This window comes from Embiotoca jacksoni, unplaced genomic scaffold (assembly GCF_022577435.1).
Source record: "Embiotoca jacksoni isolate LCO1_2020_lvr unplaced genomic scaffold, fEmbJac1.0.p SCAF_15, whole genome shotgun sequence".
In the NCBI taxonomy this organism is placed as follows: domain Eukaryota; kingdom Metazoa; phylum Chordata; class Actinopteri; family Embiotocidae; genus Embiotoca; species Embiotoca jacksoni.
The window spans coordinates 4,601,693-4,616,226 of NW_027185285.1; the positions used below are offsets into that span (position 1 = coordinate 4,601,693).

The following is a 14,534-nucleotide window of genomic DNA, read 5'->3' on the forward strand; positions in this document are numbered from 1 at the left end:
GCAGTTTTGCAGGGCAGTGTTGCATATGTGTCATCTCCTGTCAGAGGCGCCGCTGCAGGTGTGCCGTATGTTTGTGTGGTATATTTGTGTATTATTTTTTCAATATTTTTATGTAACTTTTTGTTCAGAAATAAAAGATTTTTTTTTAAAAATACCCACAAAATTAGCATATGAAGTTGTGCGTACAACTTCATAACCTTCATTATTTTAAAGTCCTGTGTTTAAAAGTATGATGTAAAAGTCCAGATAGTTTAGCAGCAATATTCCATTTTGAGTTGACCTTAAAATTCTTCGCTTAATAAACTTCTGGTTAATATTTTTAACTGACAGAAATGAGACCATCTCAAGCGCTTAATAAGCCTATTTATGATTCTGGTCTTCGTTTGTCTCCTTCTCATGTAACGCTATAGTCTGACAAACCTTTTCTTTTGTTCAACCATAAAAACATTATGAGTACAAACTATAGTACTGTTTTAGCACTGGAAATAATAAGAGAGCTTGGTTTTTACAAATGTGTAAAAACACAGTATCATGTCTTTGTTGAATTCCAGCTCTCATTCAGAAAGATTAGGTTTATTAACATGTTAGAGCTCATACTCAATAGTTGTGATTGCAAATGAGCACATATTTAAACTTAGGATATCTCTTTAGGTTAAATAAGCAATCTGAAACTAAATTAGTCTAGTAGTGACAGAAAAGAGACATCAAGTGCTGATCTTGAGGTTTATGGTTTCGTGTGTAATTGCTGAATCATTATTTTTATTGCAGAATGTAAGATGTGGCACATTATATCATTCACACGCAGGAAAAAATGATTGACTAAATGCTAACAAAAATTTGAATGTGTTTCCAGTTGGGGACAGTTCCCGCTTATTCTTCAGAGAGTTGAAACTCCACCACTTCATTTACATGACGCTATAAATATGACGAGGAGGCCTACAGGTGCATCCTGCAGACAGAGAGGGAGATGAAGATAGGTGATGCTTGACTGGCAGAGGATGAAAATTCAGTTTCATCCATTTGATCTGTTTTTTTTTTTTTAAACATCTGCACTATTGCAATAATTAAGGTGTTGACTACCGAATGTTAGCTGCCTGAACTTGAATCTGAACCCAGTGGAGACATAAAAGATCCATGTGTGACATGAGAATTTGCTCAGTTAAAAAAAAAAAAAAAAAAAAAAAAGTCAGAATCAGATTTTTTTCGCACCTCTTTGCTGTGACTTGACCATCACTGAAATCTTTTCTTTTCGGATTGTTGTTTTATATCATTTTTATACCTGTTTGTATCAGAGAGCTAGTCAGCTAACTGCTAACATGCTAATATTGACCAATAAAAAAAAATCCCTCAACCTGGCTGACTGTGCGAGCCATCTCCTCCTCACACTTGTACTTGCATGCTGTCTGCTGTCTCTGAAAGCTGTTGGTGTTATTTGTATATATATATATATATTTTTAACTACTTTTTAAGTTTAGGGGTTTTTTTTGCTTTTTTTTTATTGTGTTTATTTATTTTTTTTATTGTGTTTTTTTTTTATGTTTGTTAAGGTTTAAATCTTTCTTAAATTTCTTTTTTCTTGTTTTATATGAAAATTTCACAAGTTCTTTTCATCAAACCATGATCCAAAATATTTGAATTCTGAAACTCTCTGGAGCGAAAAGACACAATCTGTACCTGATTTCTGAAAGGGGGGATAATTTAATGTCTTTGATCCATTAAATGGCAGTTGATCTTTGCTGCAAAGGACATCCTGATTGGATGTAACTGTTTGCCCTACCTATCTCTGCTAGAGGGCGCTGACACATCAGTTTTGGGTCGGATGTTTCTTTTCAGTGAAAAGAGCCCCGGCTCTCCACGCAAGGGACACCCCCCCCCCCCACCCCCCCGCCCCCCCCCCCCCCCCACACCCCCCCAAAAAAAAAAAAAAAAAAAAAATTCAAACGGAGAAACAGCCGGCAGTTCAAGAGCAAGCCTCCCAAACGGGGAGTCATTGGGTATTCCTCTTTTAAATATATTTTCCTTAATGTGCTCTACATGTAAAATGTATGTCTGAATTATTATTATTATTATTTTTTTAAACAAACTACTGTTTTCCTTCAATAAAGCTTGTCATTTTCTTTCTTCTCCATCTTCGGAGAGGAGATCCCGGGAATGGAAGGACTCGGCACTGGTAAGCAGAATTAAAAGAGTGAGGCCATCACGCCGCTAAATCTTATGGACATATCACACAACTTTTCCTAACTATTTCTTCTTTCTTCTTTCAGACATTACTGTGATCTGCCCGTGGGAAGCACACAGCCACCTAGAGCTACATGAACTCGCTCAGTATGGCATCATCTGATTCTCCTCCGTGAAATTATTTTTGTTTACCAAAGAGAATTAATTTGGCAAGTTCAGCAACAGAAATTTCAGTAATCAACTACACCAGTCTGGATCAACAAGAATAGCTTTTTTTTTGAATGGTAAAACCTCATGCTGAAATGTTATGTGTTATTGTGTAAAATATGTCTGCTTATTGTGAATGCTGGTCTTTGCCTGAGATAATTTATACAGTAAATCTATTTTCACAAGAGTCTCAAGCTGCCATTTTATGAACCACTGATTCTGAGTTCCTGTGTCATTGTCTGAGGCTGCAGTGGCAGCTGGAACTGAATTCTTGGTTGTTGACCAGCAGGAATTTCTGCACAGTTGTCACTGACTGTTTTTATTATAAACACTCAGTTATAATAAACCCATTATGATTCTTTATTTATCCTTTTGAAAAAGAACAAATCAGCATATGTGAACAGCAGAATAGTCTCAACAGTATTTAAGGGTCAAGTATTGATCAATCCTTTTAAGGAATGTTTTGACGTTTTGGGAAATAATCTGTTTTCTTGAAGAGAGTTAGATGGGGAAAATGACACAATGTGTGTGCGTGTGTGTGTGTTGAATATGATGCTTTAGACAGCAGCTTTATCTTACCACGACAGCAGGAAACTGACTGTCCGAGGACAAAATCTGCCTCTCAATCCAACCAACTGATGTTATCTGTTATATCTTATCTAATAGTTTGTAGTCTAACAGGGGTTATACTGCTTGCTCTTTTGCTGGTCAGTCTGTCCTGGTTGCTCCTTTTTTTTTTTATTTAAACATTTTGTTGGAATTTGCTTCCTTTCTTTTAACATATTTAATAGATTTCTCATTGCCATTAGCAAAACAGGTGCAAACATCTGATTCTTTACAGTCAAACTGAAAAAAAAATGGCAGACAAAGGCACAATTCAAAACAAGACAGAGGGCTGTTTTTTTTTTTTAAATAACATTAATAAGGGAATTTTGGTGTGTGCATGTGATGCGTTTAGGCATGTGCACATGATGTGTTGATATGTGTGCATGTGACTGGCATTAATATTTAGTGCATATTTAGGCGTGTGCAGGTGACGTGTGCAGGTGACGTGTGTAAGCAGCGCATATCGCTGCTTTCCTGTCAGTTTGAATTAATTGTGTAAAAGTGTTGCGTGCACACACCTACATGCGTCACATGCACACGTGTCAACACATCTCCTGCACACCGGGGCCTCACCGTCTTTTTAAGACAATGTGCAAATATCTGGATTAATTACACCTGGCTTGACCTAGCCGCACTTGGCAATTGTGAAACCGACTACACTGACTAAACTAGATCAAGCCTGGCTTTACTCTGTTATCCTGGATTTCTTCATTCTTCTTTTGTGAAACAGCCACCAGGACTCATTAAATATCATACAGCTGTAGCCTAATTTTAACCCTATGCCACTGGATGCTTTCTAGCAGTCGTGTAGTGATAAACAGGGCCAGAATCTGGACCGCAAGTACAACAAATCCAACTGTCCCTATCAGGCCCTTGTGCTGCTCAATCAGGCGAGAGATCCCCCCAAGACAACCGCCCAGGAAGACCACACTCTGAGCAGTAAACTCATCTAGTAACTGGGCTCCTACACCACACTGAGAGTTCCACACTGTGCCGTTCTCCAAAGGGTTCACACAGCATGTTGCAGGGACACCACAGGCCAGCACTCCTGGAGCTGAGCAGTTGTAATATCTGAGGAAAGGAAAAAAATAGCTAATAACTTACTTAGCAGCACATTTACTTTGTTGCAGACATTCCAACACTGTGACCAATAAGCTGGAGTACTTAAAAGTTCATCCACTCACATGTTATTTTCCCAGTCACGGTAGTCATCTGCCCCACAGCACTGTAGGTTTGACTGAATCTCGTCTGTGATGAACCTCAGATCCAGATCATCTTGGTAGCGTGCCATAGCAGTTAACATTCCTGTCCGAAGGTAGCCCCCAATCTGATCTTGCATACTGTAGGCAATAATGGCAACCAGGACTTGAGTTGAAATGAGCACCAGCACTGCGGCTGAGAACAGCTGCAGTAAGCAGCAGTTCTCCCTTAAGGCACCAACACAGCCCAATATGCAGAGAATAGCGAGCAGAAAGCCCAGAGTCACGAGTAACAGCATCGGATCAGTGCCGATACTGCCGATCTTCTCCTGGGCAAATGATTCTTTGCTAATGAGGCCCCACGTCCCCAAACCAAGGATCACCAGGCCCAGAACTGTAAACACCAGATTGGATAGGAACAGGAAGTATTTAAGGAAATAGTCCATCAAAGAATAACTGGAGATGGGTCGTATCCTTGGAAATGGAGAGATCTTGTGGCCCTGTCCACTGTTTCTCCCTGCTTGTAATTCAGCAGTGACATGGCCAAGCTCCACGGAATCTTCTTTTGAAGAGCCAGCCTTTAGACACACAGAAATGAAACAAAATGCAGGCATTTTTGAGAAATAATGGTACTTAAAAACTGCAAATGCACAACTGCAACTCCCGAAAAAACTTACTTTTGGTATGAGTGGACTGGACTCATTCTGTGCAGAGTCTCTTTTCGTCCATGGTCTTTTTATTTCCCAAAATTTCCTCATATTGTCCTTCAGCAGGAGAAAATCCTCCCTGTGCTTTTAGCTTGTTAGAATTACACGAGCTAAAATGAAACATAGGGGGAGCATTCGCTTCAGTAGAGGAGCATGTGAGCTGAGGTGGAGTAACCATGCTGTGTTTATCCTCAGGCTGCTGTGAAATGTGGGATTTTTTCATCATGTGAGAGTCACGGTGAGGGGATTAGATGGCTATCAGAGCATATATGAGAGATGCAAACACAAGGTTGGGACTCAGACTAGAACAATAGCCTTTAGATGTGATTTTACTCACAAAAAACAGGACTTGTAAAGAAAAACGGAATTTCTAAAAATACTTTTCCCGAAATCGGACCCTGTAATTGAACCTAATTCTGTGGAACAAAATCATTTCATTGAACAGTTTAATGTACAGGGGGCGTTTAGTAAGTGATCAGTCTTATGTGTTTGGATCTTTGCTTTGAGATTTTTAATTGTAGCGGTTTCCAAACTAGGAGTCGAAGCTCTCGTCTGTGATCTCAAGATAAACCTCTGGCGATGCAATAGGGAAAGAGAGCCAAAAACTCTCATTTCTGTCACTGGACAGATGTGCGATCACATTGCCCTTGACCTTTGAGCACCAAAATCTAATCAGATGATCTTTGAGTCCAAGAACATTTGAGCCAAATTTGAAGAAATGACTTTGAGGTGTTCTTGAGATGTCACGTTCACAAGCCTGTGCCAGACATATGGATGGAAAACCTGAAAACATTACGTGTCTGGCCCTTGTTGTTGAGAGGAAAAATATGGACCATATGTACGTGGGTGTTGAATTTTGTTCCATACATTCAAGATTCACCTGAGGTTTGTTCAGACTACCTTCATTATGAGTGCAGGACTTCTGCAATGTAAACATGTAATGCCTCAACAAATGATGCATCTACCTTCCCTTGTCCAGGCATTGAGAATATGCATCTGTCATTAAACTCAGATTTGTGTTGTATGAAATGCAGGCTTTAAAATTCTAGAAAGTCAAATGAGATAAAACAACAATTGCTGCATACTCTTCCTCATCTGTGTCCTTCTATCAAACGTTTGCAGGAAACATGGGAGTCCATGTGCATTTTCAATTTGGCTACAATTTTTGAATATAAGAGCTGATATAATTCAGTTTAAACATCTTAATATTGCCCTGATAAAGTTATTGTGAAGTGATGTGCTTCTGTGAGTGAATAACCAGCAGCCTGTGAGAATGCAGATGTGACACTGAGTCAAAAAACAGAAAGAGGGAGGCCTGGTTTTCTCACTCTCTGGCTCTGCAGGTCTACTGCTGTCATTCTTTCCTCTGGATGTGCTGGACTTAACTGCAGGGGCCTGGAAGGAAGTCAGTCCACTGCTGCACACAGAGCGACTGGTGGTCAAACATGTATTTTCATTTAACATTAATAGTAAAAAAAAAAAAAAAAAAAAAGGCTACAGCAGATTTACTGTGACTAGTTGTGGACAGAATGAGAAGTTGGATCGTTTTTGTTTAACATATAAATATGATGTGTAAATGTTTTAGGGAGGATGGTATATCAAATGTATTTAGTTCCTACTCTTTGAACAGCACAGTTGTCAGCACAGATGGTATGACGTTCACCCTACTGACAGCATGCCATACAGTATGTTGCCTCCAGGGGTTTAAAGGCGGTGTGAATGGCAGCGACTGTTGCCCAGTTCGATTCCTTTTCAGCATCTCATACATCACTTATAACCATCTGCAGACATCAGTACAAGCAGCAGCAACGTCTTTCAAATATAAGAAACTCCGATTTTGAAGGAAATCAGAACTGGACATTTCTGCGACAAGGAAAAGCACTCCATTTCTAACTGTTTTGGCTTAAACTGCAGTCGTCTGCTCAAAAAGTGTCCAAATTATGATCATCTGTCTCAGCACGGAAAATAAAGATAATGTGTTGCTTCACCCTCCATCAGCAAACAGAGTATTTCCTCATACATTATCTAGAATTATAAAACCTGGATAAATAGCGGAGGGAAATGGAGAAAATCAGAAAGCATCTTATTTGAGTTAAGGCAGTTTAGGGCAGAGGGATTTTCTGGCGGCTGCACAGTTTTCCTTCTAACGGCTATTTTAAAGTCCACTAAAGGCTCTGGTCTACTGTTTTGTCTGGATAGGAGATAACTAATCTGTAATCTGTTGTTTACATTAGTCAACATCAATTAATGTGTGTTTGAACTCTTGTTTTCATCTAGGGTGAGTGGCGCTCCAGGTTTTGATCACCTCTGACAGCTAAAGAGACCGTTGCTGGCTTGGTCTGTAATCGCCCAGATGTTGAGCAGATTGTATTACAGTAGGCAGTAAGAATGTAATGCTGGAGCCATACTGCGACATCAAACACCTCCTCTGGATTATCACCCATAGGGAGTGCGGTTGCCCCACACCACTCAAAGCAGTTGGAAGATAGACGGAGCGCAGATAGGGGATTATCAGGACCTCCCATTCACACTGTGGGTTATTATTATAGAAGATGCACATTTGAAAAGACACATCAGAAGCCTAAGTGGGATGCAAATGTGTGTTTCTGCAGCAGTGTGCACACGTGCTAAAGGACCACAGTGTGTCACCGCCCTGCATCACTGACGTGGATGCGAGCAGGTGGGGGAATGGCTCTGGGAGTTTAAGGAGGCAGTTATAAGGGAGTGCTGCCCAGGTCACGTTTTCTCAGTGTGTCATTGTTGAAGGATCGTACCACAGAGTGTGTTCTGCTGCTCTGACCTGGACAAAACCCCGGCACTACTTCACAAAAAGGTATCGTAAAACTCAAAGTCTTCACACTCTATTTCACAGTACAGGCAATCAAACTGAATACAGCAGAATGCATTTCTTCAAATATAGGCATGCATCAGTGAGAAAAGTATCATCTATCTGCTGTTTGGGGACTAAACCTTGGTGTCCCATTTTAAAAAGATAAATCATTTGCAGATTTAACTAATTAAAATTCTAACATTGTTAGCAGGTTTATTTAACTGAAAGCATGTGTGCTTGCTTATTAAATTTCCAATTTTGCTTGTTTCTCAGCTGCGTCTACATCTTTTTGTTTTTGTTAGGTGAAAATGAGGATGGAGCAGGTTGTGGCCCTTCTCTGCATAATCTCAATGTGTCAAGCTCAGATATGGAAACAGGAAACTTCTCGTTGGGACCCTAAAGGTCCGGGCTGATGTTGTGTCACATTCTGCAATCTGTAAACGATTATCAATAATGCTACACGTCAAAAGCTCCTAAATCATTGCAGTGTTTATAGAATTTATAGGTGAATATGATGTACATACTCTGACTGTGTATGTCTGCGTCCAGCAGAACAAACCAACAGCAAGACTTGCTCCAACCTGACTCAGGTACTGGACAACTGGAAGTTTGCTATTTTAACCCAAGTGAAAGACCTGCTGATCAATGACCACGCCTCTGTTCTCCCTGAATATAACAGGTGAGTCTTACTGCCATGTGACTCTATAGCAGTGGTGATAAACAAACAATCCAGAACAAAAAATTAAAAGCCTGAAAACTTGCGTAAGTGAGAGGTGAAATGTGCAACAATAACAACGCTCAGTGATGTCACTGAGCACTTTATTGGTGCGTAGGAAACTAGGAGTTGTGTAACTTCCTTTGCTCCACACATGACCATGGACCTGTCAGAGCCAATAGTGTGATCTATGATAGCTGGGGTCCACACCAGGCCGACTCTGCTATGTAAATGACCTCACTGCAGAGACCATGCCAACAGAAAACGGGAATTGTTTCAGCCTCATGTTCTGGTGAACACTGGAATCCTGGCACGCATTACTCCAACTCCCTGACCTTTTCCTCTGGAGAAGAGGCTCTGGACCATGATGCCAACAGCGAGGACCATATTTAATGTGAACAAACTCAAGTAGCCATTTCTGTTGGACTGCAGCAGGCTCAATGTTCCTTCATTAGTATTGGCCAAAAAAAATTCTATTTTTATCCTTTCATCTTTTCTAGAGGGAGCTCTGTTCCTTTTATTTGTTATCCTGATGTTTCCTGCTGATGACGGGGGCTGTTTTTGCTTAAAAGCATCTTGTGATTTTCATGTTTATATAAATTTGACTTAGTCCCTCTTTTAGTTATGTTTTGCCAATAAACAAGCTCATGAAGCTTTGAAGTGGCAAAGTTCTTTGTGTGGTCATTCAAATACTGAAATAATCTAATCATTTGTACTTTCCCAAATGTTTGCATGTGTGCAGGATCCAGCCTCTTTCAGATGCTCTGAGAGACCTCTACAGGCAGTTTAACAATCTCAAAGACGAGCTGGGGAGCCTCTCCACAAAGTTTGACGGAGTGGAGGCATTTGTGGATGATCTTAAGGTCGGCAGATTGACCATGCCTCAGCGGCCCATACAGAGGATTCCCGCCAGCTTTGCTCTGAGGTCTCCACTGCAAAGACAGATGAGGGCTGACAGGGGGATTATGAGTAGGCCAACACCGATCAGATCGAGGAGGAGAGGGCCACAGAGACCTTAGACCTGTTGCCTTTTGTCTGGTATCAATGCTGACGTGTTAAACAAGAGTTGCTGATCTACATATTTTTCAGGAATAGATGATTATATTATTTTATTAATGAGTGTGATGTGACAAAAGGTCGAATAAGACTGCTTCATGGTAAAGAAATCATTAACCATCACCTTTCTGTATAAAGTCACATTGAACCACAAGGTGGCAGCATTTATCAGATTATCTGTCATCCTGCTGCTCCGTGTCTGTCGATAGCTGGACATGAAGTCACATAATGGTAAAAGATTTTCTCAAGGTGTTTTATATAACACATTATATGGATTTTTTTTTTTCTTCACATTAATTATCATTGCATGACCTTGGTTTGTATTTGATTTTTCTATCTAATTAATTAATAAAACCAACTTTTATGAAACACTACTGGATACAAGAGTTTACTATATGTAATACATTGGCCGCTTTAAACAGGATTGGAACACGGTGCAACAGCCTCAACATTAAACTATCACCCATGTTGCTCTTCAAGGGCTAGAAACTAAAATTGTTAAAAGTTAAATGGATAACGATTCCCTTTTTTTCCCCCTTTTTAATTTTTCTTCATGCCCTATACAAGCTTTCATATGCTGCACCACGATGCGACCATTCACTGCTGAATACTGGTGGTGCCTTAATCTGTCACTCAAACAATATCAGGGCATTCTCATTTTGATTTTAAAGTTAAAGCCCGATGAAATGTCACATAAATATGACCAATGTTTCTTCTGATTTAAGATTGGCGTTAAAAGGAAAACATCGTATTTCCACAGACCAATTTCATTGCTGAGTGATGGTAGACCACCTCAATGTATCACCACAGACTATATGGATTAAATATTGGATTGGATTGAAGTTCTGGAGAGGACGTGTTATCTATGCTTGTTTCAATACCTTAAGAGAACGAGCTGTATAAAGAGTACACGTATGTCCTTTTTACATTTGCGAAGGTACACTTCAAACTCTATGCCAGTTGGTGGCGGTAATGCGCCGTAAAGTCTGTTTGCCAACCGCCATTAAAAACAAGAAGAAGACTTTTTTTTTTACTTTTTTTTTATTATTATTTTGAAGTGGGCGCTTACAGTTCCCCCACGTGCGTTTTATATTTTGTTGTGCATTCGTATAAAGCCGTCTATCATGGGTAAAAATAAGAAGAACAAAAATAACGAGTCGGGAAAGCAAGCGGGCAAAGCCGGACAAAACCCGAGGTAACGTAAGGCGACGTAAACGTGTAAGAGTTAAAAAAAAAAACAACAACTGCGAGTTAAGCTCGCCAGCAACGGCAAGCTAGTCCTCGTTGACTTGGTTAACGTCAAGTCGGTCGCAAAGCTGCAAGAGTTCAATTCAACCTGTCAAAATGTGTCTGCAATATGCGCGTCTTTGTTTTCCACTGTAATGTCTCCAAACTCTTTCAGGGTTAAGAAACTCAAAGGAGACGGCGGATCCGGGAAAGCCGAGCCCGAGGACCACCTCGAGCACATCCCCTTCAGGCTCCGAGAGATCATGAAGAGCAAGGACAGAATAAAAACGGGAGCCCCGAAGGCTAAAAAACATCAAAAAGGTTGATTTATTTATTATTATTTTTTTAAAGAAAAGTTTTCAAAAGCCTTATTATGCATTTTTAAGACTCGTGACTGCGTGTGTCTGAGGAATCTACCGCGCGGTCTGTTGTCTTTTAGCTTTTTCCTCTCCCGGTAAGCCGGATGATTCCCGGGACGGAGACATCCCCGTCCCGCGATTCAAGAGGGGAAAGCAGGAAAGCGAGAAAGCGTACGTGCGTCGTATGGAGACGGAGACGAAACACGTCCTGTTCCTCACCAAGAACCAAGTGGAGAGAAAACCCGAGCTGGATCCGGAGAAACAAGAGAGGCGCGCCGACATGGGCAAGTCGGACAAAAAGAAAGAGTGAGGACGCTTTGATTCTCTTCACTGATTTTTTTTATTTTTTTTATTCATGTTTAGGTTGACTTTTCTTCTCTTGTCAGTATTTGGGGTCAAAACCGCAACAAAAAAAAAATTAATCATCAATAATTTTGATTATCAATCACTTGTTTTGAGTCCCTTTTTTTTTTTTTTATTACGAAAATGCCAAAAGTTGTCTTTTAATGTGAATTTTTCCGGTCTCGTCAGTCCTCCCATGATTATAAACCAAATATGTTTTGGTTGTGGAAGGTTGGTCCTGATAAAACAATACGTGTTATGTCTTTGAGAGACACCGGTCGACCAATTCAACTAATAGGTAACATAATCGACGGAGTAATAACAATGATTTTTGGGACAACGACAAATAAAACCAACAATAAAGCCCACAGCGTGAAGTTGGAATGTCGGTAAAACAGCAAAGAAATTGTGGAGGGAAATATTTTTTTTTTTCTGGGTTTTTACATCTAATGTGTTTGCTTTATTTGGTCTTTGCCGTCTTGCTGCAGGTATGATAAAATGAGATTACAAAAGCTACAGCAGAAGAAGTTGGACAGGCAAGAGGCCGAAATGGAGAAAGAGAGGTTTGTGGGTAAGAAATGCACGTTTTCTAGGAATATTGCCAAATAATAAGTAGCATCCAGCAAATCAGCATATAAGTTGGTTGGGAGTCATCCGATTCCATCCCTTCACTTCAACTGTGTACGGCACTACTCTGTGACTGTTTCTAGCTGAAGATCATCTGAAAAGTATCTTGTCTGGGGGCCGTTCAGTGATTTACGCACTTGCACTATCAGAAAAATATATTCGGTAACTAAGTGGAAGTCAGTGTTAAGATTTAAGAAACAAAAAAAAACTTGTTCTGCACCTGTATTTTGAATTTGCTGTAGTTATCTGATGTTTGTTGCCCTGGAAATGAATTTAAGTATAGCTAAAGTAACTGCAATATTTTTATATATACACAATAGATCGTACCAGTATGTGTAGTCTGAAGAGGCTGTTCACAGTGACACACACAGACAGTACCAAACTACACTGCAGTGTCCTGCTCACACAAACTTTATTTTCAGCAAAAGCTAGTATACAGTGGAACATTTAATAGCTAAGGTCCCAAATATCTACCATTGAACGTACTTACACAAAAGACCAAAGACTGAACTCAGAGGATTGTAAATGGAACCAAATGCAACACCAGATTAATGCTAAATTACTCTGTGTCTGCTGGATGTGTGAATAGTCATCTGTTTCAATTACAACTTTTGTAAGCAAATAATATATAAGCTGCTACATTTTTAACATGTCGATTTCCCCGAAGTGGCTAAAAGTTTTTAATTGAGGCAATTAATCACGCTGAAGTTGAATTAAGACTTTTGTATACTTAAATTCTTGCTTTCTTTTTTTATAGATTATATTCCCTTTGGTGAAGTTACAATGGCCCCACCATCTTTGAGCGCCAAGCCCAAGAAAGCTCCGGTCAAATCTCAGGTAACAATGCTTTGCAAGTGATCACACGTTGTCTCGCTGCCATCAACGCTCGAGTAACCGGCTGACTGTTTTTTCCTCTTCTACCTCCATGATCGAGAAGAAGTCAAAGCACCTGCTTCTCAACTCTCTGCTTGGCCACGCCACAGTCTCCACGACCAAGCCGTCGATGGCAAGACAGAGAATCATGGAGGAGGAGAGGCAGCGAGCAGTGGAGGCCTACCGTCATCTCAAGAAACGGAAACAGCTGCAGCACGAGGCCAAGACTGCCAGTCTGGAAAAACTGAAGAACCCTCAGTGATGCATCATGTCACATACGGTCCATGTCAATGACTGAAGTGAGGAGTGAAGCGCAGAAACTGACATGGTAATCATTAGCCGACTGTATAGCCATGTTTCCACTACATGGCACCGACTCGGCTTGGCTTTACTCAGCAGTACTCGCTTTTGGTACCAGGTACCTTTCTGGATTTCGATTGCGTTATACCATTGTGGAACTGACGTGCCACGTGGGGCACTAAAACCACAATTAAAATACCTTTCAGGGAAAGACCCAAACATTTGCATCCATAGGCCACCGGATTTGGTAAGTAGTAAAGAACATCAACCCGACACATTCATGATGACATGCTTTGTTAAAAAGAGGACAGCACCTTCCAAAAGCTTAGTGTGTTAAAGTGTTTTATACAAAATTCAGCTGATCACCTGTAACTACTGAAAAATAAATGCGAAGAGGTGGCTTTTGTTGAGTTCTCACCCTTAACTGTGTCTCATGGTCACTGGCAATTGTGTTTACAGTATTTTATTTGCATCTTTAGGTTACCACTTTGACGGACATTCAGATCATTTAAGGTTATTTTACAGGAAAAGATGAAGCTGTGGTTGTTTTCAGTGGACCCACTAGATGGCAGTCCTCCTGTAGAAAGCTGGCTGCCTGATGTTTGTATGGAGCAGACAAAACATTATTGGTGCCACGTCATGCCATGTTATATTTGTATATCTATGGCTGGTGCATGCAGTCCCGTAACATATGTTAGTCAGTGTTCAATGAGGAAATGATCACAAATTATATATCAAATGTATAAAAAAAAAAGTTAGGAAAAAAAAAAATCTCACCATAAGGTTTATTTATTAGCCATTCTGACACATGATCTTCATCAGCATGTAGAGATTGCCGAGTCCTCAAATCACTTTTTTCCTGAGCACTCTGATGACCTAAACTCGGAAACAGCTGTATGAAAAAAAACAAAAAAAAAGAAAATCGCACTACCAGGCCTATTTTTGAAGCATTTGGCATTATCGTCATATGACTTGTTTCCCCAGCTGTTGTTTCCAAGGTAAGAGTTAACTTTGAACCTCAGGAATAAGAACAAACATAACATTTTGTCAAATAAATAACCTTTTTTCCAATTTTGTTTCCCTTTGTACCTCTGAGAGCCGGAATCTGGGAATAAATAAATCACATTAGCCTTTTTAAATACGGAACACTTATTAGAGCCTGGCACAGCTGTTTACGTTTGTAATCCTTAAAAGGTTTACCCTCATGAACGAGGCCTTTGTTTAAATATCAGGCCGCTGAGACAAACTGCACAAATTCAGATGTGTTCTTTGAAAGCTTGATCATTCAAAGTACCCTGAATCTAAAAA

The 14,534-nt window shown here is 40.1% G+C and overlaps 3 protein-coding genes across 3 annotated transcripts; 2 read left to right on the forward strand and 1 right to left on the reverse strand.

The window, feature by feature from the left end:
* Window positions 1-923: 923 nt before the first annotated feature.
* LOC138197712 (retinal cone rhodopsin-sensitive cGMP 3',5'-cyclic phosphodiesterase subunit gamma-like) lies at window positions 924-2,341 on the forward strand. The gene is made up of 4 exons (XM_069148571.1): window positions 924-942; window positions 1,862-1,994; window positions 2,106-2,170; window positions 2,265-2,341. Exons 1-4 carry the CDS (start codon window positions 924-926, stop codon window positions 2,339-2,341), a joined length of 294 nt encoding a protein of 97 aa, XP_069004672.1.
* A 1,393-nt stretch (window positions 2,342-3,734) lies between these two features.
* tspan10 (tetraspanin 10) lies at window positions 3,735-4,948 on the reverse strand. Its single transcript, XM_069148572.1, has 3 exons — window positions 4,868-4,948; window positions 4,176-4,768; window positions 3,735-4,062 (listed from the first exon to the last, which is right to left on the reverse strand). The coding sequence occupies exons 1-3, from the start codon at window positions 4,946-4,948 to the stop codon at window positions 3,735-3,737; spliced, it is 1,002 nt and encodes a 333-aa protein (XP_069004673.1).
* Window positions 4,949-10,529: 5,581 nt separating this feature from the next.
* ccdc137 (coiled-coil domain containing 137) lies at window positions 10,530-13,655 on the forward strand. Its single transcript, XM_069149018.1, has 6 exons — window positions 10,530-10,693; window positions 10,901-11,046; window positions 11,165-11,390; window positions 11,915-11,997; window positions 12,811-12,890; window positions 12,991-13,655. The coding sequence occupies exons 1-6, from the start codon at window positions 10,623-10,625 to the stop codon at window positions 13,186-13,188; spliced, it is 804 nt and encodes a 267-aa protein (XP_069005119.1). The 5' UTR covers window positions 10,530-10,622; the 3' UTR covers window positions 13,189-13,655.
* Window positions 13,656-14,534: the final 879 nt, after the last annotated feature.

Excerpts from the sequence above, each read along its gene's own strand:
- LOC138197712 (XM_069148571.1), top strand. Across the intron at positions 1,995-2,105 it reads CCCAAACGGGGAGTCATTGG|CTTGTCATTTTCTTTCTTCT; the intron begins GTATTCCTCTTT and ends CCTTCAATAAAG. Across the intron at positions 2,171-2,264 it reads AATGGAAGGACTCGGCACTG|ACATTACTGTGATCTGCCCG; the intron begins GTAAGCAGAATT and ends TTCTTCTTTCAG.
- tspan10 (XM_069148572.1), bottom strand. The coding sequence starts at position 4,948 with ATGAGGAAATTTTGGGAAATAAAAAGACCATGGACGAAAAGAGACTCT. Across the intron at positions 4,769-4,867 it reads CCAGTCCACTCATACCAAAA|GCTGGCTCTTCAAAAGAAGA; the intron begins GTAAGTTTTTTC and ends GTGTGTCTAAAG. Across the intron at positions 4,063-4,175 it reads CGTGACTGGGAAAATAACAT|ATATTACAACTGCTCAGCTC; the intron begins GTGAGTGGATGA and ends TCCTTTCCTCAG.
- ccdc137 (XM_069149018.1), top strand. The coding sequence starts at position 10,623 with ATGGGTAAAAATAAGAAGAACAAAAATAACGAGTCGGGAAAGCAAGCG. Across the intron at positions 11,047-11,164 it reads GGCTAAAAAACATCAAAAAG|CTTTTTCCTCTCCCGGTAAG; the intron begins GTTGATTTATTT and ends GTTGTCTTTTAG. Across the intron at positions 11,391-11,914 it reads AAGTCGGACAAAAAGAAAGA|GTATGATAAAATGAGATTAC; the intron begins GTGAGGACGCTT and ends GTCTTGCTGCAG.